At 34.2% G+C, this 27,077-nt stretch overlaps 1 protein-coding gene across 1 annotated transcript in view; it reads left to right on the forward strand.

The window, feature by feature from the left end:
• LOC102976707 (uncharacterized) overlaps nt 1-27,077 on the forward strand; it is a 214,498-nt gene that overhangs the window by 181,095 nt on the left and 6,326 nt on the right. The window contains exon 2 of the mRNA XM_055085168.1: nt 13,546-13,591. Within this exon, the coding sequence (XP_054941143.1) occupies nt 13,546-13,591 (46 nt within the window). The remainder of the gene's footprint in view (nt 1-13,545; nt 13,592-27,077) is intronic.

Below are 27,077 nucleotides of genomic sequence, written 5' to 3' on the forward strand. Positions count from 1 at the left end.
ATATGTATATATATATATGTATATATATATATATGTATATATATATATATATATATATACAAAAAAACCAAATGAGAATTTTAGAACAGAAAAATACATTATCTGAAATAAATAAATTACTGAATAGGCTTAATAGCATAATGGATGTGGCCAAAGGAAAAGTCAGCGAACTTGAGTTAGATCAATAGAATTCATCCAGTCTGAAAAAGAGTGAGAAAACAAAGATGGAGAAAATGAGCAGAACCTCAGAAGCCTGAAGGACAATTTTAAAACATCTACTATATATGCAATTGAGGAATAAGAATGGGTAGAAAAAAATGCTTAAGTATTTTAAGAATAAAGGTAAAGGCTTCCTAAATTTTGTGAAACACATACATAGATTCAAGAAGTTTAGCAAACCCCAGACATGATAAATTTGATGAAAACAATGCCTAGGAATAGCATAATAAAATTGTTGAAAACCAAAAATAATACTACATTCAAAATTATGTTTAGTGTTATGTAGATGTTATAATGTTGTATTTGAATATATTTTTTAAAAGATGAGGAAACTGTAGAATGTAGTGTTTAAGTAATGGGCTTTAGTCTCCTAACATAAAGCTCTGCTACTTGTTAAGTCTGTGACCTTGAGCCAATTTGTTTTCTTAGAACATCACTTTCTTCCTTTATAAAATTATGATAAAGATGAAAATAAAACTACCTTATATGGATGATGTACAGATTAAATTATATATTCAGAAGTCTTGGCAAAGTAAGTTAGATAAATGATAGCGCTTGTACCTCCTTTTTTTTTTCTTCTCAATGTTCTTTGCTTGATTGAACTTCTTAATACTTATAGAAAATAATATCCCTTTCTCATAATGCCTTTTTCTAGTTTTGGAATGAATGTTTAATAGTCTTATACAATAAGTCAAGGTGCTTTTCTGTTTTCTGCAGTATAGTTTTTATAACAGACAATCTGGTTTTTGAAGGTTTATTAAGTGTTGCTTTTAAATGTATTTAGGCCTGTGTGCACGCCTCTGTGTGTGTGTGTGTGTGTGTGTGTGTGTGTGTGTGTGTGTGTGTGTGTGTTTATATAGATTTTAACTGCTTAGGTAATGTTTTGTTTATAAAAGTCTATTCAAGTTTTCTAGTTCCCCTCAAGCTAGTTATATTTTCAACAAAAATGTCCTTTAATCTATGTTTTAAAATAGCTTGAATAATTAGTTCAAATAAATAGCATAAAGTTGTTCATAGTATTCAGTAATTATTTTAATTCTTCAAACAGATTTGTTTTTTCTTTTTTAATGCTATTTATTGGTATACCTTCTTTTTATGATAAAACTTCCTGGTGATTTGTCTTTTTATCAGTATTTTCAAAGAAGCAAAATATTTTACTTTGTCGACTGTCTTTTTGTCTGTGTTTCATTTCACTTATTTCTGATATTATTTTGTTATTTTCCTGCTTTTAAAGTTTTTGGTTTTACTTTAATGTACCTTTTCTAACTTGGTAATTTTTAGTCTTTTTAACATATAAATTTAGAGCTATACAGTTTCCCCTAAGAACTGCTTTAACAGCATCCCTTGAGTTTTGGTATGTATTGTGTTCATTGTCAATGAGTTCTATATATTCTCTAACTTCCAAAATATTTATTAGCTTTTTGCCTATGAATTACATAAAATTTTAATTTAAATATTCCAACTATTGGAGATTTTGGGGGGGTCAGGGTTATGTTTTTTAAATTAAAGTCTAAATTTACTTGTGATTAGAGGAGATGATTCACTGATTTTAATTATTTAGTATATGTTAAGACAATTTGTGGCTTGATGTAAGGTCAATTTTTGTAGATTTTTCATTTTTACTTGGAAGATATGTGTGTCTTATAATTCTTAGGTGCAGGCTTTATATTTGTTAATTAGATCTGCCTTGTTAAATTATCATTACTCTTCTTGCCTGCTTACTCTTGCAATTAATGTTATAAATATGATCAAATCTTTCTTTATGATTGAGAATTTTGCTATTTGTGTTTTATATATTTTATGTCTCTGTTGTTAGATGCTTAGAGGGTCAGTTTATTGTATCTTGTTAATGATTTGTTTCACTTTCATTATTTAATGAACATATTTATTTTTTAATAATTCTTTTACTTAAAACCTAGTTTATTAGACATTAATATAGCTACCTCAATTTTTACCATTTCTTTACTTTCAAACATTATATTTTAGCTGAGTGTCTTGTAAATAACATGCCACTGACTTTTTAAAATTCAAATTGTTGCTCACTTTTAACCAGAAATTTAACTGGTGTATATTTATTGTGATTGCTTATAGGTTTAATTACTAAAATCTTAATTTGTGCCCTCTATTTACAATGCATTAAAAAAAATTTTGTTCTTGCTTTTCACTATTGTATTGAGTTTTCTTAAGTTCCTTTCACCCCTCTGTTAGCTTGAAAATTATGCATATTTAAAATTTTCTAACAGATAGTGATTACCTTTAAATACTGTATAATCCTACTTGATTTGATGATGTTAGTATCTCTATCCTCCTTTCAAACAATATAAAAATGTTAAAATATTTCATCTTCAATCACCCCTGCCCTTATCTTACATATTAATACTGTCTAATATTTTAGATACAACTTGTTTTTATATCCCATTTAATAACTGGTATTATTTAACTTTTTATGGTAAGAATTTATTTAAGATTCCTTAGGTTACCAATTTCCAGTGTGCTGTTGACTGGCAAAAGCTGATTGTGCGCATCTCTTTCCAACTCTTCATTCAGTGACATTATGTTTGTAGTTTGAAGTTGGCCATGGTGGGAGTATGTATACAATAGAAATAAGTAAACACTACAAATCTGGGCTTTTTTTTTCTTGGAAGAATCATTTGTTGACTATTTACCAGTACACCACTGCCAGTATTCTTGTTTTTCATTTGTTTTTTCATCCAATCCTTTATTCTGGGTTAAATTTACTTATTACTAATTTATATTTTTATATTCTTTTAATGAAGGCAAATTATAAGTAAACTTCTGATCCTCATTTGAAAATGTACTTTATTCTTACTTTTTAAAATTTGAAGTATAGTTTATTTACAATGTAGTATTAGTTTCAAGTGTACAGCAAAGTAATAGAGTTATATAGAAATGTATATTTTTCAGATTATTGTCCGGTATAGGTTATTACAAGATATTGACTATAGTTCCCTGTGCTATATAGTAAATCCTTGCTTAGTTATTTTATGTATATAATTTATATCTGTTAATCCAAAACTCCTAATTTATCCCTCCCCACCCCTTTCTCCTTTGGTAACCATAAGTTTGCTTTCTATATCTGTGAGTCTATTTCTGTTTCATAAATAAGTTCATCTGTATCATTTGTTTAGATTACACATATAAGTGATAGCATATGATATTTGTCTTTGTCTGACTTACTTCAGTTAATGTGATAATCTCTAGATCCATTCATGTTGCTGCAAATGGCATTATTTCATTCTTTTTTATAGCTGAGTAATATACCATTGTGTGTGTGTGTGTGTGTGTGTATATATATATATATATATACATATACACCATTGTATATATTGCTTATCCATTTATCTGTCGATGGACATTTAGGTTGCTTCCGTGTCTTGGCTATTGTAAATAGTGCTGCTGTGAACACTGTGGTGCATGAATCTTTTTGAATTAGAGTTTTTATCTTTTCTGAGTATATGCCCAGGAGTGGGATTGCTGGATCATATGGTAACTCTATTTTTAATATTTTAAGGAACCTCCATACTGTTCTCGACAGTGACTGCATCAATTTACATTCATGCTAACAGTGTATGAGGATTCCCTTTTCTCCACACCCTCTCTAGCACTTATAATTTGTAGACTTTTTGATGATAGCCGTTCTGGCTGGTGTGAGGCGATACCTCATTGTAGTTTTGATTTTGATATTCTCACTTTTTAATGATAGTTTATTTGACTATATAAACTACCATACTTATTTATTGTCCCTCAAGACTTTGAAGATACTATTCCATTGTTTTCTAGACTCTATCCTGTTGTCGTTGAGACATCAACTATCTATTTAGTTGAGTTTCCTCTATAGATAATCTGTCCTTACTCTTTGTCTTTAGTGTTTGTACAGGTTGCAGATTGTTTGGCTCTAAGATTCATTCTTTTTTTTCTCTTCTTCTTGGTTGTTTTTGAAGAGGGCTGACCATTCAGGCTGAATTTCCTAGGCTACCAAATCAGTTTTCTTCTGCCAGGCTTCATCCAGTGGGAATCACTGGTGATTGACTGAGAACAGGAGGAAAGGAGAAATTTTAAAATGTCTCCTTTGTCAGCCTGGGTGACATTTCCAAACACTGCTACATCTCTGTAGTGGACCCAACTCCTGATGAACCGATTCACCAGAACTCCCTATTTTACCCCTCTGTCCCTTGCCGTTGCTAATTTCTGGGTTGTGTCATCATACCTTGGTTCACTTATCAGCCTCTTCTGCATACTTTATATTGCCTCATTTTAAACACTGTGAGTGGTTTATGTTTCCTTGATTGGATCATGAGTGATACAGTATCCTAGATTTCATTATAACATCTCCAGATTTGGATTTATTTTTATTTATTATTTTTGGGACTTGCATTATGTATCTGATGTTCCATGTCTTTTTCAATTCTGGAAAAGATCCATTATTGCTTCAGAATATTGCCTTTTTGTCTTTATTTTCTCATTCTCATATACTTTTTAGACATGTTAAATCTTTTAATTCTGTTCTTCATATTTCTTAATCTCTTTTTTATATTTTCCACCTTTCTCTTTTTCTTCTGGGTAAATTCCTTAGAATTATGTTTCATTTCAGTGATTCTTCCCTTATCTGCATCTAATGTGATGTAGCCTCACTTCAGATGCTAACTTTAATACAAATTTCATTCCTTTAAATCTCTTTGGTTTTTATCAAATCTGCTTTTCCATGTTTTTTTCTGCTTATTTTTGCCTCTTTCTTTTAAAATTTTTATCATTTTAAACATTTTTTCCCACTGAAGTGTGAGATTAATATTCTCTTACTTCAGTTCTTAAGACTATGCCCTCCCTATTCATTTTCTAACTTAAAGCTTATATTTGATGTAAAGCACTTTTTGTGTCTGCTGACTCCTATATGAAAAAGGCTTTCCTTATGTGTTTGATATCTTTGATATGTGAGCTCTTCTTAATTGAAGTTTGCTTTTCCTGTGAGACTCCCACATAATCTGGGTTGTTGAAGGTGTCCTGGTAGAGAGTTTTTTTTTTTTTTTTTTTTTTCTTTTTCTAGGTAGTCCAGGCATATTACTTGGTTGCCATTCTCTGTGGTTGTCATTATCGTAAACCTGTCATTATTGTAAACCTATTGTCCCTGAGGCTTCCTGATTATTACTGAGTTGGATAATACCTCTGGCATGTTGTATAACATCATAATAATGCCCTGTCTTTCACATCCCTTTTCTTCCTATCTTTTTGGAATTTTAATGTATTGTAAGATCAGACATTTAAAAAGTTTTGTTTGTGTATGCGTTTGTATATTTTCTGTTTTAAATGTGGTACCTCTATGTTTTAACAGGAACATTCCTGTGTGAATCTAGCCTAACATTTTATAGAAGAGCCTACTCCTTCCAGAGGACCTTTTTACCATTCCTTTGGCTTGAATGCTTTTTCTCCAAGGTTATCTCCTGACTCATTTTTGTATTTATAATGGTCTTTACCTAAATGTGATCATTCAATGATATCATCACTGGTCATACTATCTGAAATTTCAAGCACAACTCCCCCATCCTAGAATTTATTTCTCCCTTCCTCACTTTATTTTAATTCCTTAACATGGACCATTATCTATCATTCTATCTATTCAACTTATTTTTCTTGCTTATTGTCAGTTGCCCACACAAAAACATAATCTCCGTGAGATCAGAAATTTTCATCTATTTTGTTCATTCCTATATTTTCGCCACCTAGAATAATGACTGGCTCATAGTAAATACTCAGTAAATATTTGTTTAATAATGGATGAAATATTCATTGTCTGTGTATTATGTGCCTGTCCCTGAACTAGGTGGTGATGATACAAAGGAAAGAAAAATAGACAAGATTCCAGCCCTCATGAAGATGACAGCCTTACAGAGAGCATAGATAGACTTAAAAATCACTGTATCACCACAAGTGGACAAAGGTTATGAATTCAAATGAACTCTTTTAATGAACTTATTGGTACCAGGTGGGCATTCCTTGAGGTTGCCCACCATGAGGTTGCATGGTGCTTACTTCTGGTATGCAATGTATCTAAGACCTCTTATTCTCTTTCTTTATCTAAGAACAGACCAAATAATACACACACACACACACACACACACACACACACACACACACACAGACTAGAACGATAATGATTTAGCCAGAAAACAATCTTAATGAGGGAGCTGAAGTAGTTTGACTACAGTAGTAAGAAAATGAAAGTAACTAATCATGAAAAAAGAATTTCCAATAAAGTTTTCATGATAGCCAGTTTCTCTTCCGGTGTTGGTAGCCACTGTATGATGATCACAAAATGCAAAGAAAGGGCCTAACTCTACATTCTGATGCCTTGTGATTGTACCTAAAGAGCTAGTACACATTTGGTTTTATAACTCTGCAGGTAGTACACAGAGAAGGATATGCTATTATCTTATCACAGTAAATAATAAAGTTCATGGCTATATTTACACAGGCTGAGTTTCCAGTATGTGAATTCAAGTGAAGAATGTTAAATCTCTAATATGTGTTTAATGTACATTTCAGTTGATTTTTCTCCTAACTCTAATGGTAGCAATTATTTTATATGTGGGGAGGCTGTGTCACCTAAGAAAAAGCTAATAGATTTTTTTTGGCAATTTCTGTATCACGTTAAAATGTCTTTCCATTTCTAACTGCTGTTATGTTCTTACTGCTCTGTCTTATGGTTTTATTTTTTACTTATTGTCCCTCACATCTACTTACTTTTTTTTTAACCTTTGAATCCTTTTTCTTTCATTTTTCTCTACCCAAAATGTCTGCTCCTGGGCTTTTAGTCAAATCATATCTCTATTTTGCTGCAGACACTGGCTGGCCAACACAAAAGAACTAATTTGTAGTAAGCCCCTTCTCCTAAATACCATGAATTATACTAGTAGTTGCTTTCATATATACAATCTCATTCAGTCACCATTAAAAACTTTGCGTGCTAGATAAAAGACCCCCATTTTAAATAAGATGAAACTGAGTATTTAGGGAGATTATGTAAGTTCCCCTAGGATACACACTGAGTAAGCTGGATTTCAAACCCTAAACTTCTAGTTGGAAATGGTTCCATTGCTTCCTCTAGACATTGTGCCTACAGCCTACCTAGTATTGCTTTTGAAGTTTTCCGGACTTGCCATTGATCGACCAGAATTTATAATAAAAGAGTACGTACAGCATCAAGTCTTCCATGTGACAGATAGACTTGGAATGTAGAGCAAATAACAGTAGGGGTAGCTATTACCTATCTAATTTTACAGTCTCTTTTGATTGAAAACTGCTGCTCCGAACCTCATATTTACACATCTGACCAATACTTATTGAGTGTTTATTGTGTGTCAGGCACTAAACCAGACCCTGGATATAGAGTGCTGAACAAAATAATCTGGCCTCTATGGAATGTACAGCCTAGTGAGGGAGAGAGAGAATAAACAAATAAACCAATAACCTGCACGGATAATTCAAACTGTAATGAATTCCACAAAAGAATAAAATAATGATTGAATCTGTCTCCGGAACAGTAGTCAGATCCAGCCTCTCAGAGACTTAGAAGAACCACACAATTGGTTAGGAACTGCAGAACTCTTTGAGGGAACTCTGTGTCTCAACTTCTACCATACCAGGTGTCTGCTAAAGAGCGAGATTGGATGACTCCTATCCACCCTGGGACCAAACCAACCAGGCTTTCTAATCTGTTGTTAACATTTGAGACTCAGATTCTGATCATCTAGTTTTGTAATGATTAAGAGGACAAGTAAGAGGGAAAAGTAAAAGAAAAGAGGTTGGGAGATTAGTCCTTTAAAGATTGAAAAATAATTTGTTTAGGAATGCAAGTCTTTAATTTTTCAAGGCATTGTGAATTTTCTTAATCATCAGGAATAGATGATAACACAATTCATTCAACATTCCTTTACCCAATATTTAACCCATACCTACTATTTATCCATTAGGTACTGTACTAGGGACTAATGACATAATGGCGAATAAGACAAAACCTCTGTTCCTATGTTTACAGTCTTATGTGAAAGACAATTACAATGCAGTGTGATGATTATTATGACAAGATTAAGCACAGGACATCAGATTCTGGAGGAGGTAATATTTAAATTAAGACCCCAGGAATGTGTACAAGCTAGTCAGTAGAATTTTCACATTCATAAGAATAAATCCTTTCCATAGTTGTAGCTTCAGGTTGTGAATATTTTGAAAATATTATTCTTGACATTTATCTAAATTCCAATTTTGTTAATTTTCTTTACTAGATCCTAAACTTTAAGGTAAGAAATTAAGTTTTTAAAAATCATCTATTAAAAAACTATTTTCTCTTTAATACACTCTGAAGTGTGACTTATAGAGTTATTAACATTTAGTGTATTGTGGATCAGGTTTCTACTGGAGAGTTCAAATTCATCATGTTTATACATAAAATTTGATATTAAATTGTTTCATTTTAAATGGTGGCCAATAGTCATAGAAAATTTAAATGTAGAATTATTTTATAAGCTTAGCTTTTCATACATTCTGTAGCTTTATTAGAGCTGGTCTAACCTAAGGTCTAGACAGACCAACTGTGCCCGTGGGTTAACGTGTGTTTAACATATGATTTCCTTTTCCTTCCTTATTGCCCTTTATCTGTTTCCAGTTCACAGAGTTGATAACTAAATAACTGTTGCCTCTCTTTCTTCCTGTTTCTGATAGGGCTAACTCTAACTCTGTAACTTACAAAAATAAGCATAACTAACAAGTTTTTCAAGCCTACTTTTAAAATTATAATTTCTCTTAATCTTCATAGACTTTCTGTTCAGATAAACTCCAGAAGTTAGGGCACCTCAATTTTAAAAAAGTAAATTGCCTTTATTGATCATTAAAATCTATATTTTATAATAATATAATAATGATAGAGCACCCAGATTAGTTGTGGGTCTGGAAGAAGTAAACACATAGTAAATAAAAGTATTTTGGATTACATAGTGTCTTTTCTCAAAATAGGTCAAATTTAAAATATAAAGCACTAAATATTCCTAAGAATGCTTACTCAGTCATGGGGCAAATGTTTTTTAAGTCTAAATTTAGGTTCAGAGCTCTTTTATGGAGCCATTGCTCCTGCAGACCCAGCCGAGGCCCTTTTCAGTGTCCTAAGTGAATTAGGTATTAGATTTATTAATGCCTCAGGCCCATCCAGTATGAAGGGAAGATAAACTTTTTTGCACTTCACAACATATAGTTGGACCTATTCAGTTCCCACTGGCGAACACAGCTGTGCCAACCTAGAAGTAACAAGAACTTAAAATAAAATTCTCTATAGTGTCTCTCCATCTGGAATGGTACTGATAGTACCTTCACCCTCATATAACCCAAACAATTCTAGGGATTATATAAACTGCAGTGGATTCTAAAGATACCATGAAACAATTCTGAATTTGTGCTGTCCTCCAAATCAAAACCGAAATAAGGTCTAGAACAACATCAATATGCATTCATTTGTGTATTTCAAGCCCTGAGAGAAAAACCCACTGTGATATTTTTTACTTATATTTGCAAACCTTGTGTTATATGTGAGCTCAGGTCATTTGCAGGGTCTCTTTAGAATACCTAAAAAAGTGATACTGCTCACGTGTGATTGTTAAGGAGTCTACAACACCTGGTCCTGATTCCAGTTGCATAATTATGTTCACTTTTGTCCTTATATTTCCATTTCCTGATTGTTTCATTTAGGTATAGACAATGATCTTTCATTTTTCATTCAGGAAAATAGGCAGTATTGCTGCATGTATTACTTAGATCCTACTGCCTTCCCCTTCAGTAATAGAAATGGTGCTTTAAAATGCAGGTTAGGGTTGCTTATCCTGGCTCTTAATATTGTTATAGTGTTTCCTGATTCAGAGATGCTCTGTGAACATCCAGCACATGACTGGCTCTTGGATGAGCTGTGGAATATAGAGTGATATCTTGAGCAAGTTGTCTTTCTATCTCCTTACTCCTTTAGCTTAGCTCTTTAGCTTAAAGGTACAGACATCCCCTCTTTTTCTCATACAACTACGACGGTACTAATAGCTTCTGTTCAGCTATAGCAGGTACTGTGCTAGTTCCTTTACATGCCTATAACATGTAATAGGCACAAACAATCCTATAGGGTAGGTAACATGATCAACATTTTACAGACAGGGAAAATATAACTCACTCAAGATCACACAATTGAAAAGAGAGATCTAGAACTTGATTCCAGGTTTCTCTGATAGCAAAAGCTAATCACTTAACCACCACCCTACCTCATATAACTCTGCTGCTGTCTCCAACCCACAGATCATTGATCACTTGAATAGCTTCTCTTACCGCTTGGCACTGCCTCAAACAGGCTGACCCCATTGACTGAACCTCAGAACCATCGTGTGACACTAGCTTCAGAGAGGCAAATGCTGATTATGGTTACAGGCCACAAGGAAACTGAACTGTCATTGAGAGAAACTCTGTGCTGCATTATTTTTTCTGCGCAACAAAAATGGTTCACATCTACCACCACCATCACCACCATCCCCCCTTTGGTTGTTAGAGATCCCCTCAGCACTCGTCTATCCACCCTTACCTTCTTTTCTTTCCCTGGAGCTGGTGTTATAGCAGTGTCTTTGGCAAGGTTAGCAAGTAATTCATTTATTTACTTTGGTTGACAATAAATAACTATATCCTGTTAATAATTGTGCATATGTTTATGTGGCTTTAGATAATCTGAGACAATCTTATACATCTGGTATCTGAGATTGACTCAGTATTCTTTCATACCTGGTTTCCTATTATATAACTCTATTAATAAACAGTAGACTACATACGGATAAAAAATACACACTTATAGTAACTTATTAGGGCATTTTATAAGTGATACACATTCACGTACTTAAGAATTTTGTTGAGTGTTATGGAAATATCCGTTTTTGCTCAATAATACAAAAAAAAACACCTGATATGTGTTTTCTTAAAGTGCACCAGATCTGTCACAAATGCCTTAAACTGTATGTATTGTTTACATCTTTATGTAAGCTGTATGTACATATTTTTTGTTTAGTTTTTTGTTGTTTGTTTTTTAAGATTTTTTTAGATCAGTTTTGGATTCACAGCAAAATTAGTAGGAAGGTATTACGTACATACTTTTCAGCACTTTTTTATTTTTTAAAATCTTTTTTTTTTAATTAAAAAAAATTTTTTTTTTTTTGGCTGCGTTGGGTCTTCATTGCTGCGCGTAGGCTTTCTCTACTCATGGCAAGCGGGGGCTACTCTTGGTTGCTGTGCACGGGCTTCTCATTGCCGTGGCTTCTCTCGTTGCGGAGCACAGGCTCTAGGCGTGCTGGCTTCAGTAGTTGCAGCGTGCGGGCTCAGTAGTTGTGGCGCATGGACTTATTTGCTCTGCAGCATGTGGGATCTTCCCAGATCGAACCCATGTCCCCTGCATTGTCAGGCAGATTCTTAACCACTGTGCCACCAGGGAAGTCCAGCACTTTTAAATAGTTAGTACTATGAAGGTGAGATGTTTTCTAATTTGTCTTTTAGAATATCATAATGCTGAACAGCACTTTGAATGCAATAGATGCTCACTATATATACTGTTGACTTATTGAACAAATTAGTTTGTAATAGGTTGAACAGATTTGTAGTCCTAAATTGTTCTTACCATCATTTCACTCTGCATAATTAAGGAAGTTTTACTAAGACAATTAAAAATGTGTTATTGAATTACTGGTTTAGATTCTAAAGCAGTGGGATGAAAGAGACCCTGACTATACCCCTATGAGGAACCAGTAAGGATGAGCTTCTCACTGTAGGTATACTTAGTGGATTTTATGTGTCACTGAATTAATTTATTTTACTTAACGAAGGTTATATTTATCACTTCCATATGGCACTCTAAAACTTTTTTCCCTTACCCCCCGACAACTAATATTTTTCTTATTATAAAAGTAATGTTTATCATAGAGATTAACTATATATGAAAGTTAAAAAAAATTAAAAACATGCATAATCTTATTATCCAGATATAATCACTCTTAATATTTTTGTGTGTTCTTTGTGTATTTTTTCTCTCAGCTACACAATTTCATTATGTCCATGCAGTTGGTACTCTATATATTTATAAAACATTATAGTACCACAAGCTACCTTGTGGATTGTTTAAAAATATTTCTTTATATGGATGTGCTATGCTTTATTTATTTTTCTACTGTTGGACATTTAGGTTAGTTTCAGTTTTTCGCTATCATACAAATTACCTTTTTAACATAAATCTCTGTTGGTTTTCAGTTATGTAAGATATATTCCTAGAATTAAAATTACTGAGTAAAGATTCTGAACTTTAAGTTCTTGATCATATTACTCAATAGTTTTCCCGAAAATTTTTAGCAATTCACACTCGTATCAGAAGTGTATGACGAAGTGTTTCATTGAGTCATCATCAAAATTGATTATTTCTTCTACACACTTTTAAGCAAGTATTATCAACTAGATATAATGACTTTAATATGTTACTATCATCAACTATGTTCAGAAGTATATAAAATAAGTATTTTAGTTTGCTTTCAGAGAGAATTATGAAATATGTTTAAGGGTCACGGTAGTTCAGAGGCTACATTTTGCAATACAGTTTCCACTTACATGCAAATATTTTTCGGGTCTAATTGTGAACTGTGCATACTTTGTTTAAGCTGGACTTCTTTATCAATACCTACTTCGTTGGTAGTTATCTCAAAGTGTGTTGCGTTGAGGCATCACATCTAGTGTGGCTTTAGCATTCCCTCTTGTAGTGATCAATATCATTTCTATTTGCTGTTGTAATTTGAAGTTAATGAACATAGAGTTTACTTTTATTTAATTATGCATTTTTGTGGAGCTCTACAAAAGCACCTTTCTTCCACACAAGTCCAAACTGAGTGGAGATGAATCTGAGTGGTTTCATTTTATAGAGTAGCAGTCATATTTGTATTAGGAAAGCAATAGTCTTGGAAGAATACCAAAGAGAAAAACCATTTTTAAGTGTTTGTCTCATCCTCTAGTGAAAGCACTTTCCTTTCAGAGGCCATGGTTCTTGTTTTTGATCATGCTGCTCCGGGATGCTCTGTGTGTATATAGTTCACACATGAATTTAGGGTGAACTGAGATATCCTATGGGGAAAATATAGACATAAAATAACCCACCTATTTAAGAACTGCAGTCTTTTCTACTTCTCTGAAGAAATTGTCTCAGCATAAATAGTGGCTGCACTTAGAAAATCATTTTTACTTAAAAAATGTATTTGTTTTACATTTCAGAGTACCTGATAAATTGCAAGTCTGTTTGTGCCCCATAGCTGCACAGGTATGTATATGAATTACCTATAGTTATATTAATCTGTATATTAACTGGCAAGTTATTAAAATTTGGGGTATTAAAATTGCTTACAGATTTCATAATGTGAAAATGTTAATTTTTGAGTACTTACAAATATTGACAGCGTCAAAGGATAGCACATTTTACACATACCTTGCATTTCACTCTATTGTAAGAATCAAATAAACATTTCTAAGATTTGTTGAAGCAGAATAATTTTAATTACAAAGCATTCATCTGGTGGAGAGATTAGAGTGTTTTATAGAGCAGTACTATTAAAGCAACTCCTGACGTGCAGTCAGAGACTATTGCAAAATCACTGTTTTTGACACTGTTGTTTTATTTTCAAACTGTTTGTGCTGCTTTTTATATTCTGTGATGGTTGCTTTAGGTAAGGAGTAGTTGCAGATGTCTGCTTCACTGTCTCAAGCACTAGAGTAACGGGAAAAAAAATGTTTACACCTGTTTAAAAATCTCAACTGTGTGGTGTTGTGGTTCCTGGGCAACAGGCAGGAATTCTCAAAAGCTTGGTTGCACCTGCTCAGTTGTTGCTTGCAGCTGTGTCATAAGATTGAGAGCACAGAGAAGCTTGTTAGCAGTTTGCTTGTGCTGTTACGTATTTTGTGTACTTCGAGTTTGAAAGATTCTTACTTGATGTAGACCTTGAACTATTACATTGGTTTATTATAAAACTCACTGATTTTAGCTCCCAAATATTTTATCCAAATTCTTCGTTCTCAGTCTCAAATATTTTTTTAGCAGCTGTTGACTGCCCTAGATAATGTTTATATTAACTTCTTTAAAGCATACCTGGGGAGAGTAGATCTCTCAAGATAATTGGGTTGATAATAGTTTTTGTCCTCATAGAGACACTTTCTGTTTGGCTCAATTTCACTATGTTGGCAACCCCACTATGTGAGGCTGGATGTAGTTATTGATCCATTTAGCTGAACAGATTTGAAAGCATTTGGCTATTAGTGGACACATGGGGCATATTCAGAAAATTTAAGTGTATATTGTAAGATGATTTCTTGATTTATGCATGTGCCTCTGTTGCAGTAGGGTGGAAATGAGAGAGAAAAAAAGCAACAATTAAATAATAATCTTAGAAAAGGGGCTAAAATCAAGATGTAAATTTTAAGGCTGGAATATCATCCTTTACTTCTATCAAATCCTAGTCACCTGATATTTTTCCCTAAGTGTTGCTGTTAGTGATGTTAAGTTTCTTTTGGGTAATAGCTCTATATATTTTCTGACAAATATCTATATTTTTAATATAGACAAGCTACTACAGAGTATTTCTTATACTAATTAAGTAAAGTTCTATAAATATAATATAAAAAGTGGGAACTCAGGTCTTCCCTGGTGGTCCAGTGGGTAAGACTAGGCATTCCCAATGCAGGGGACCCGGGTTCCATCCCTGGTCCGGGAACTAGATCCCGCATGCATGCCACAACTAAAAGATCCCGTGTGCTGCAACTACGACCCGGCACAGACAAAATAAATAAATAAATAATTTTTTTAAAAGTCGCAACTCAGTAAACAAAGTATTTAATTGAATAACTTATTTGGTAGTACCCAATTCCCAGTATTGAAAACTCACTCAAATAACCTGCATTATTCTTCCTAAAAATGCTTCAGTAAAAAAATGCTAAGGAGTTTCCATCAGTATTTAGTAACATAAAATCTTAGAGCTTGTTTATCTTCTCCTTTTATTGACCCATTTAAATCTGTTTTTTTTAAACTACCATAATATGAATTTAACTGACCTCTTTGGGAGTAGGAAACATCGGTACTGAGCTAAATATACGGTTGTCCACAGACTCTTAATACAATGCCTTGTACATAGTAGGTGGTCAGTAAATGTTGAATGAATGCATGTATGAATAAAACATGTCTGGAGGGATAAAGAGTCCTAGAAACTTGTTACTTGTTGTATATTGTGGATGGTCCTGATGGACTTCCTTCAGTTCTCATACTGCTGATGAGACAGAGATGAGAATACTGATAAATTCTGTCCTTAAAATGAGAAATGAATATGTAAGAATTGATCCTCGTCACAATCAAGAATTGCCATAACACTATTTGCAATGTGCTTTGTATTCATTTTGCTGACTATGAGAAAAGTCTTTTTTTTTTTTTTTTTTTTTTTTTACGATAAGAAAGGGAGTGGGTCTTAGAATTTTTTGAGCCCTGGGGACCTGCCCAGTCCCCCCGGGTCTAGAAAATCTTTTTTTTTTTCCACTCTTATTTATTTATTATTATTTTTAACATCTTTATTGGAGTATAATTGCTTTACAATGGTGTGTTAGTTTCTGCTTGGTGCTTTGTGACCACCTAGAGGGGTGGGATAGGGAGGGTAGGAGGGAGATGCAAGAGGGAAGAGATATGGGGATATATATATATATGTATAGCTGATTCACTTTGTTATAAAAAAGAGAAAAGTCTTTATATTATCCCTATTTTATGCACAATGCTGAGGCATTCAATGACTAAGTCACTTGTCACCTTGGAAATATTTTCAGTATAGGAATAAATAAATCTCTGTGTTATGTGAGCAGTGCCATGAGTTTCCTGAGCAATCACTTTCTCCCCCAAACCTCCTACCCCCACCCTAACTCTATCTCATTGAAAACACAAAAATAAACTGTATGTTGACTTGTGGCCTGGTAAGATCAGATCATATTAAAAAATTTGTGTTTTGCTAAACAGAAGTAGTGGGCCCTGTGTTTGCTGTATACATGTTTATAATTATGGTTTCTATTATTCACTGAATTCTAACTGTAAATAAGTAGATATGAAGCCAAGCAGAGGTAGAGTCAAAATAGTGTGAGTTACAACCTGCTTTAGATAGGCCCCTCTCAAGTTCCATTTTGTATGGCATGAGGTAGTCACATAACAATGGCAGAGGTAGCAAAGTGAGCCAGTATCTATTGCATCAAAACATCTTGTTTAGACTTTTCAAATTTTAGTACCACTGCTTGATGATATTCGTGGGTACTATTAAGCTTGGAAGTATCTTTCCTCTGGGAACAGTTTTTCTTTCACCTTAGTTTACATCGGCGGGTGAGAGGCCAATATCAGGGACATTATTTTTTCTTCCAGAAACTTAGTTTGGTAGAATCAACTATATCCTCTGTTAGACTAACATTAGAAGTTAAGAGATGAACCAAGAACATGTATTAGCTAGAATACTAAACAAGATGGTAGCAAATGCTTCAGTGACTTGTACTAGAAATTACAGTATGGAATACCCAGGAGGGAGAAATCACCTAGGATTCCTGAGCATAAATGCAGATTTCCCTGTGATTTCAGGGTTAAAGAAATAAAGGAAGAAAATCAATATTTATTGAGAACATAGCATGTCTAGATATAATTTCTTTCTTTCTCCCCTTCTTTTCCTCCCTCCCTTCCTCATTTCCTTCCTTACTTTTATTCCACACAATAATGAATACCTACTATTTGCTAGACCCTGAGCTAGGCTAAATAGATAAAGTCTTTGCCCTCAAAGAGCATACAGGATAGTAGGAAACAAAGATATGACAGTAGAACTCCGTTTGTCTTCACCACTTATTAGTATGGATCCAGACAAGTTACCTAATTTTTCTGTTCCTTTGTTACTTCTTTGAAAAATTGGAAAAATAATAGTATCTACCTTATATATTGCTGTGTTGAGTTAAATATAGCATAATACACCTAAAATTCTTAGTCCAGTGGTTACCATGTAGCAAGTGCTCAATAAATCTTACTATACTACTATTATTTCTAACACCACCACCACCACTACTACGATTTAGATGCTGAAGAAAGACCCTCTGCCCGAGAGCAGGTACCCTGGTCTGGACATTGTCACATTGATTGTCGTAAAGGTTCTCTCTAGTTACCTCTGCTTCTAGGGATTTAGAAGAAGTCCTAAAAATCACATAGTGTTAGAACTTGAAGGGACCTTAATGGTCAACTATTTAATATCTTTGTTTTATCCATGGTGAGAAAATAAGCTCAGAAAATTTCATGTACTTGTCAGGGTTTTACAGTATAGTAGGTGAGAGATGTAACAATTTGAAACCGAAACTCTGGATTCTTGGTCTAGTGTGAGATACCTCATGTAGAAAAATATTAGCGTTAATTTTTTTTCTGCTAGTGATTGGAGAGTTGATTCCTTATCTCCAGGAAGTAAATAGACTATATCAAGTTGTTGGAATACTAACCACAAGACAAGCTATCACTGCACTGAATCTAAAAGACCTTCAGGTTTTCTCATAAAGAGGTTAATTTCATCTAAATTGATTGAAGCCTTTTAGTTTGTGTTTGTGAATAACTGGTTTCTTCTTAAGGAGAATAAACTGAGTCAAGTTTAGCAAGACATCTACTACCTAAGTGACTTCAGATGATTTAAAGGAGACTGCAGATACCTTAAACAAATCAGCATCTTAAAAGTCTGATATGTTCGGGTATCTGGATTCTAAATCTCTTGCCTGACTTTGAACTTAGGAGCTTTGGAGTTCAAATGACCTTCACTGAATTCCAGTTCCGCAGTTCGGTAGCTGTGTGACCTGATCGAGGTTGTCTAACCTTGATAACACTCGAGTTTTCTTATCTAAAATTTGTTGGTAACAGTGTCTACCTTTTCAAGGATAGATGTGAAGATTAAAGTCGAATAGGTATACAAAATACTTTATTTAGTGCATAATACACACTAGTATTTCATAAATATTCTTTTCTCTCCCCTTGTTAACATATAAAAGTTGTTATGATAGGCAGTATAGGAATTTGGAGAAAGTATAGGATTCACCCATTAAGAAAGTTAATTTTGGCAAAGTTATGCCTTTGATGATTGCAGTTGAGTATCACAGTTCATCTTGGTTAGAGTCACCATTTCTTTTTTCTTTTTTAAATAAATTTATGTAGGTAGGTAGGTATGTTTGGCTGTGTTGGGTCTTCATCACTGCACGCGGGCTTTCTCTAGTTGTGATGAGTGGGGGCTACTCTTCGTTGCGGTGTGCAGGTTTCTCATTGTGGTGGCTCCTCTTTGTTTTGGGGCGCGGGCTCTAGGCGCACAGGCTTCAGTAGTTGTGGCTTGTGGGCTCTAGAGCACAGGCTCAGTAGTTGTGGCGCATGGGCTTAGTTGCTCCGCAGCATGTGGGATCTTCCCAGACCAGGGATCAAACCCGTGTCCCCTGCATTGGCAGGCAGATTCTTAACACTGCGCCACCAGGCAAGTCCCAGACTCACCATTTCTAACTGAACATGTGACATGTCTGTAGAAGTTGGGGCTGTTTAAAGAAAAGCTCAAGATGAAGATAATCACATCCATTTAAATGTCTGTTGATTATGGAAGTGTGCCTTGCAATGAAAGGGCTGCTGATACAACTCCCGGGCAACTTCACCCCTCTTTTGAAAGTCAGATACCCTTAAAACTAATCTCATAAACAATGAAGAACCCATACTTGCTAATTAAACCATGTACTCTTACATGCATCCTAGTGAACTGAAGGTGATTCTGTTGGCAAGGTTTTCACAATCTAAGCAGCCACAGGTTTAGTGAGCAGAGTTGGCAATGAGTAAATGGCTTTATAAGGCTTTCTTTTTCTCTCAAAAAGGAAATTTGTGTAGTAAAATGTCTTGATAAGAAAAGTGGATTTGTGAATTTGTATGTATGATTTTCCCTTATCTCTAATAAAAACTAGATAATCTTAATTATAGTAAACAAGTTTGTTTTTTTTTTTCTCCCCTGCCAGGCTCTTTATATTGCAGCAGTATCTTCCTGAACAGCAATCAGAAAAGAAATAAGGGAAAAAGCACTAGATAATATATGAAATAGACCATTATTCAGTAGAGTTAATAAAGTTGACTTGCCTAATGTCAAGTGTACAGTTTTGACTGTGATGAGTCAAGGTAAACATTAATGCTTAAGGAAATTTTTATTTAGTTGGGTATTAGTTTGCTAGGGCTGCTGTAACAAAGTATCACAAACTGGGCAGCTTAAAGAATAGAAGTTTTCTCACTCTGGAAGCCTGAGATCAAAGTTTTGGCAGAGTTGGTTCTTTATGAGGGCTGTGAGGGAAAGATCTGTTCTAGGCCTCTCTCCTTGGCTTGTAGATGTCCATCTTCTCCCAGTGTCTCTTCACATTGTCTTCTCTCTATGCATATCTGTCTCTGTGACTAAATTTCCCTTTTTTATAAGGATATCAGTCATCTTAGATTAGAGCCTTCAATTATTATCTCATTTTAACTTGGTTACTTTCTAAAGACCCTATCTGCAAATAAGGTCACATTTTGAGGTACTGGAGTTGGGACTCTAACATATTTTTTTGGGGGAGGTCATGATTCAACTCATAACAGTTGGGTTAAAATAGTTAACATTTACTGAGTGACTTTTATATTCCAGAGGGATGTTTATATATATATTATTATTGATAATCCTTACAACAATCTATTAGGTAGATGTTATTTTCCCCATTTTACAGGTGAAAAAGAACTTACACTCAGAAAGAATAAGCAATTTGTCTAAGATCATACAACCAGTAAATGTTAAACGCTAGTATTTGAACCCAGAATTCAGTTCTGCCTTTTTAATGGGTAAGTTTCATAACAACTCAGTCAAAAGCCCCCAAAATACCTTGAGTGTTTAAGGTTTATTTATTTTATCATTACGGCTTGTGCCAAAGGACATTTTGTCCATCAAAAATAGTGCATTATTCTATCGTATAAATGCCCAACATTGACTGCCTACGTCCTCACTCCTGAATTTTTTGCTGACACTTGTCTTTGAAGGCTTAGTGTTTTAGCTCTTCTGCACCTGATGAAGCTTTCAGACAGGATGGATTCTGAACATGAACTGCATGGGTTGATTCTGGCCCCAGTTTGTGTGGATGGCATTGAGAGCCAAGTCGTGCTCAGAGTCTGCTTCTCAACACGTGTGTACTCTGCTCTCCTTCTCTTTCTCTCGCTCCTCTCCTTCATCTTTGTTTTCAGACTTAACAGGTAGTTTGTGATTTTTTTTCCTTTTTTACAATCCCTGCCATGAGTTATTCCTTGAAAGGGAGTAAGTGTAAAGAATAATAAAATAAGAAATATCTCTGCTTACGTGAAAGCCAGTGCTGCCATAGGTATTTACTATAAACTGGCCACAGCCTTGTTGTTACTCATTCACACTGAGGAGCAAGGGGCATTGTGCACCTTATTTTAAGTTTTCTATCTTACGATTGGAACAGTTTGTTCTCACTTTGAAGTTTTAAAGCAGACTTGCTCATGACCCAATTTCACTAATAATTCTCTTAAGTAACCCTTGTACTCATTTATAAGACTTTTTTCCATCCACTGTCTGTCTAGCCTGGTTTAAAATTTTTGTATATGTACTTTTAAAAAATTGATTAGCTGGAGAGCTGCCCATTCCTCTGTGCTGTATAATAAGGATTTAAAAACTGCACACTGGATTCTGTATAGTGTAATTAAAACTGACCCACATTTGGACCTGAGTACACCAGGACTTAGCCAAACTTGCCATGAGCTGAGTTCTGGTGGCAGATGGAAACTAATGAGGACACACTCCACTCCAGAATTTCCCAGCTGCTTGGCCCCTTTTTGTACAAACAAGGTTTGGAGCGAAGTCCGGATCCCAAGAGCATGTTCTGTAAATGTGCTGTACCCAATGATTTGGGAAATGTTATCACAAAATCAGGCTGTTTCAAAGTATCCTTAAGACCTCAGCTACTCTCAGATTTTAGACATGAAAATTCAAAGAGACCTTTTATGCTCTCTCTAACCAATTTTTAATTTTAAAGTGAATTAAAATCACATTCCCCCTCCCTCCCACTCCAGTCTTTTTTCCTGTGCCTGGCGATAGAATGATCACTTTTATCCAAATGTGGAGCTTTGCAGGTGGTTGTCTCAGGAATAGACTAGGTCTCCTTGCAACCTACGGATCTCTTCAACTGGTTTGATGTCCTGGGACTATTCAGGCAGATGTAATTGAATCAGTTTGAAGCAGCTGTAGCTGGCATGTGGTCTCTCAGATTGCTAGCACCTGCTTGTTTTTTTGCAACTCACTAGAGTGAAAGAAGTGCCAAAACCAGCATTGGTCTTGGAGCAGATAAAGCACTTCAAATCCTATATTCCATTATCCTTCCAGTCTAGCCATATCACCATTGGTGCCTGAATTAATAAAGCCCCTTTTCATAATTATGTCTGAGGTAAACTTTTCCTTCTCATTCTTCTCAGGGTTGAGATCCTGACAGTATTGACCATGCTAGTCCAAAAATATAAGGGAGTATAATGGTGATCAGGTGGCTTTGGGGCTCTCTTATCATTAGACAACTGGGTAGCCTGTGGTTTGCAGAATCATTTAAATGAACGTACCAAATTCATTTGCTGTTCCAGCACAGTCTTATTGGCACAGAGAATGAGCAGTTAATGTATAACAAACTGTGAGCTGCTATGGAATATGATAAATAACATTTGCTTAGCAGGAGGGAATGTAAAATGGAACTATTTCTCTAATGTAACTCTAAACTAATTGACATGGATTTCTTCAACACTTACTAGGTGCAAAAAGATGCAGACTACTAAAAAAGGGATAAAAATTCTAGGACCTACTAAATACATAAAACATATTTTAAATATACATATATTTAGAATTCTTTTAAAAGGCTTAAATCCATTTTTAAAATGCTTATTTTCTTTATCTTCTGTTTGTTCCATTATTGGAACAACATATTATTTGGCAGGCATATATTTCATTCTTAAATATTACCGATCTACTGATGTTTCATTTGAACCTGGAGGTGATAAAGACAACACATTTACCTAAAATTCACAGTTTATGTGGTAAAGTTTCTTTAAAAATGGTTTAATGTTGATAATATTTTGAGATTATTAAGTTTATGAATAATAGTAATAAGAGTGAATTCTAAAAAAAGTCATTTGGGTATCATCAGCAGATTTTGCAAGGCATAACTGGATGCTATGGACATAAAAAAACTATATATGGTCTTTGACTATAAGAATCTTATAGTATACTTGAAGAGACATGATATAAATTAAAGTAAGACACTCTCAGTATTAAATGCATGCTCTAGACCTGGATTTGGTGAAAAATAAATCCTATAAAAGTAAAAATATCAGCACTCTTGCTGTCAAATGAAGGCTCTAGACCCAATGTCCCCCTACTCCCCTTCACTGCCCATGAAGGACCTCACTAATCCATCATGGTTCTCTCTGCCACTAAACCAGAACTTCATCTAAGAATTCTCCTGAAGATGACACTTTAGCTAACCATTACAAATTGATGGCAGTTGATTTAAGATGAAACCCATTTGTTATCGCTGAACAAGTCATTAAGTAAATACTAAAGATATTCAGTGGAAATAAGAGCTCAGTGAGCTGCAAGTAAAACACATGACTTGAGCTAGGCCTTGAAATAACATGAAACATAGGACTTAGTCACAGATTTATTGTGCACTTTGAATAGAACATTACACTTATCTAAAAAGAAACAAGAATTTAAGAAATACTCTATAACCTAGTCATTACTAATACTGTCGAATCATTTGCTTCTCAATAACAATTTTCTTTCATCTGTAACAATGATTTAATATTAATAATTTATAAAGTAACTGTTTTATACCGATTCATTTTAAACATCACATTTTGTTTTATTCATTCATTTATTCAATGCAAAGCATTCTAGCTATTGACATAACTGTATTCATTCTCCACTTGATTATGTGAAAACCATAATCATCTACATCTTACTGAACTTATAAAATCTTGGGAGACCAACGCCTCCTAAAACAATTCAAATATAAATAGGCTCATCTCTGAGTTGTAAGAACCATTTATTTATACCTTTAGAATATTTGGTGACTAGAAGGTTGATCAGAAGATTGGCTAACTAATATATATTAACTGCAGAAACAATTTAGTTTACTAATAGTTAGTGATTAGTACACATCTCTTAGGTTAAAAAAAAGAAAAAAATAATAATTGACATTTGCCATTTCCTAGAAAGATAATCCCTTCAACAGTTCCTTCTTTGAACATGTAATGTTTAATGATGAATGCTTGTATCATCCTTATGATTTTGAGGGTCTTTAAGGTAATTTATCAAAATAATTTCTAATTTTCTAAGTATATGCATTCCTGTATTTTTAGGGTAAAAATGTGTGAATAAAGCTTTCATCTCTCAAAATATATTTCCTTTAAAGTATTTTAACTTTTCACATTATTTACTATTCCCATTTTTTAAGAACATCAAAACAGGATTGTACTAAACATGTCTTTTTAAGATAAAAACATGTAAATGAGTTACAGTCTTCTGAATTTTGAGATTTAAGTAGGTATAGATGTATAATGATATGTACAGGAAAAAGTAGGTAAGCTGAAAATTAACTAAAAATGTTGCCTTTATAATGTGTTAGTTTTATGTAGCAAATAGGGTAACTGAGTCCAATATTACTTTAAGAAATGGTTAATTTTGGATGTTATGAGATATTTCAAACATACTCTTCAATCATGCTGGTCTGATGCCTCAAGCAAAGCAATGTATACTTATTAGAGTCTTTGCCAGTGTCAGAATAGAATATACCCTTGGCTATAAGAAAATTGATTTTCCCCCTGTAAATCTGTCATTCGATACTATATTTAACTTCCCATTGATCAAAAATAGGTATATTTACTTTCTGCATCCAGTTCTTCAAAAACATAAATAACTTTTCATTTGATGACTGATTTAAATCATGTCCAATTAAGTGATTTCAAGGATTCCTTTGCTATTGATCATGTATTGTCATAAAATATTTATTAATTATTTATGTCAATATGGTACTTGAGATTTTTAAAAATATAAATCTCATAATTTTAAAAAAATGACTAATATCTGTTTAAGACCAGTTTCTGGCTTTCTTGAAAGTAAGGGATTAGAAGAGGTTATATCACTTTTAGATGGCATCTATTTATGGGATTTAAGAGGGAACAACTCCAAGAAGAAAACAGTTTATCACTTTTAAAGGTTGACTTACTACTACTAGCAAGCATCATTATAACCTCCCACTAAGTTTTCTCATTGATCTCTCTTTGTCCTTGGCTGCTCCTGTCAACTAGGGGCTTCAAGGTCACCATTTACACTTATGAAACTGCTGAACCCTCTTTTCCTGTTTTAGACCTGGAAAGCACAGAGAAAGTGTATTAGCTTCCTAGGGCTGCTGTAACAAATTGCCACAAAATGAGTGGCTTTAAACAACAGAAATTTGTCCTCTTACAGTTATGAAGGCCAGAAGTCCAAAATCAAGGTACAGCAGGGCCACAATTCCTCTGAAGACCCTAGGTGAGAATTTTTCTTGCCTCTTCCAGTGTTTGGTGGCCCCAAGTGTCCCTTGGCTTTTGTCAGCATAACTTCAAACTCTGCTTCCATCTTCACATGGCCTCCCCTTCCGTGTGTGTCTCTGTTCTCTCCTCTTCTTATAAGGACACCAGTCATTGGATTTGGGGCTCACCTTAAATCTAAGATGATTTCATCTTAAGATCTTTAACTAATTATACCTGCAAAGACCCCATTTCCCAGTAATATCAGGTTCTGAGGTCCCAGGTAGGTAGACATGAAAATTTGGAGGACATATTCAACATACTATAGAGTGAAACTTAAAGTTTCTGTAGTAAATAACTATGGAAGGCTTATTTACACATTCACACATTAATCCTTTCTCTCCTCTGTAGTTGACAAAGTTTATCTGTTCAGCATTTGTAGAATACTTGCTGCCTTAAAACCTTGGCATTTTTTATGGATGTAGTTGAATTATGAGTCATTTTCTTTCATATTCTTAAACTACTGAAACTTCCTTTTCATTATAGATACTGAACTTAAGGCACAGAACAGGTAATCAGCAGGGTTACAGTTACTCCACAGATGCAGTGCAAAATTAAAAACTGACTTTGATATCATCCAGCTTTTCTGTGAATCCATGTGTGTTGAGATACAAAATGTACTTTTATAGTCCATGGTATTTTCAAATAACTTCACTCATGACCTAAATTATGAGTTACATAATTTTTTCATGATGATCTCCAGATACTATAAGCCAAGTATGCACCTGAAATTTAGTGTCATAGAGTGACAAAAGCATTGTGCTACATAATAGTTTGTTGAAACCATGCGATAATCTTTATATTTAGCATAGGCAAGGTCTTTATTAGACAGTTATGAATCTGGCTGTATATAAAAATACACCTCCATTAAGTGGTAACTAGAAGTCATGAGAATCCAGGACCAGACTGAGAAAGCAAGGCTCAGCTCAGAGAAGTTAACTTCTAACTTTATAGAGCCAGTAAGTGGCTGAGACAGAATTTAAGCTCAGCCCTATTCAAGTGAAATACCTGCATTCTTTCTACTTCTCCCAAGTTGATTCCAAAAGTGTTGAAATGTTTTTATGTTGAAAATGTAAGTAAGGAGTATTATTAGGGTGACAGTAAATAGAGGCAGTGGAGAGTAAAGACAGTCCAAAAAGAATTGGAATAGAATTAGAAACATTTTTTGGTACTTTCCACCTCATGATTGTGGGATATTACAGGTGTGTTTTCTTTACGAATACCTCAGTAAGCCAACAATTTGAATTTTAAAAATAAATAATTAGTAATTATATGAATTATGACCTGTCTTATCTACTGAACAATTCCTATAAGTTGGAGCTTGTCTGGTGCACTTCTGTTCTGTATAATATAATCGTATGCTCATAGGACAGAAGAAATTAGAAGGAGGTATTAGATATCCCTGACCAAAAAAAAAAAGATTACATAGAAATGAAAATGAAAATTAAATAATCTCTGAAATAGTAATACAGTTAAATGTGAAGATGATTTTGATTCACAAAATTATGATTTGCAACCAAAATATATTAATTGAATTAACCTATTCTGATTTGTCTTGTTCCTGTTGCTATAAGAACCAAAGAGAAGAAAGTATCCTTTTGCTAAATTGCAGATTACTCTCTAGTATGGATCACTCTTACACTGTGGTGAAAGTCAGACCTAGTCCCAGACACTGGAGATACAGCTCTGAACAGCAAGACTAAGATACTGTAACTCATGGAGTTAACATGGCAGTAGGGTGGTAGTGTGTGTGTATGGGAGGAGACAATAAACAAATTAAGAAATACATAAATAAGATATGTTTAGAAAGTGGTATAGGCTATTCAGAAAGTGCAGCAGAAAAAATAGGAATGGCTCAGGGAGGTGGAGAGTGGTCATTGGTGGACTATCTGTGGAAATAATGCTTGAACTAAGAGTGGAAAAATATAAAGGAGCCAGTCAAGGAAAGATCTGGAGTACAAGAAGTTTTATCTCTATATTCTTACAGGTTGTGCCCCCAAGGTGTGTGTGTATTAGAGTAGGGAAGTAAGGGGATGCATGTCCTGTCTGTTAGCTATTAACAATGTACAATTAGGAGGTCTGCTTCGAGGGCATCCAGTTGACCCTCCTCTTC

This window comes from Physeter macrocephalus, chromosome 1 (genome assembly GCF_002837175.3).
Source record: "Physeter macrocephalus isolate SW-GA chromosome 1, ASM283717v5, whole genome shotgun sequence".
In the NCBI taxonomy this organism is placed as follows: domain Eukaryota; kingdom Metazoa; phylum Chordata; class Mammalia; order Artiodactyla; family Physeteridae; genus Physeter; species Physeter macrocephalus.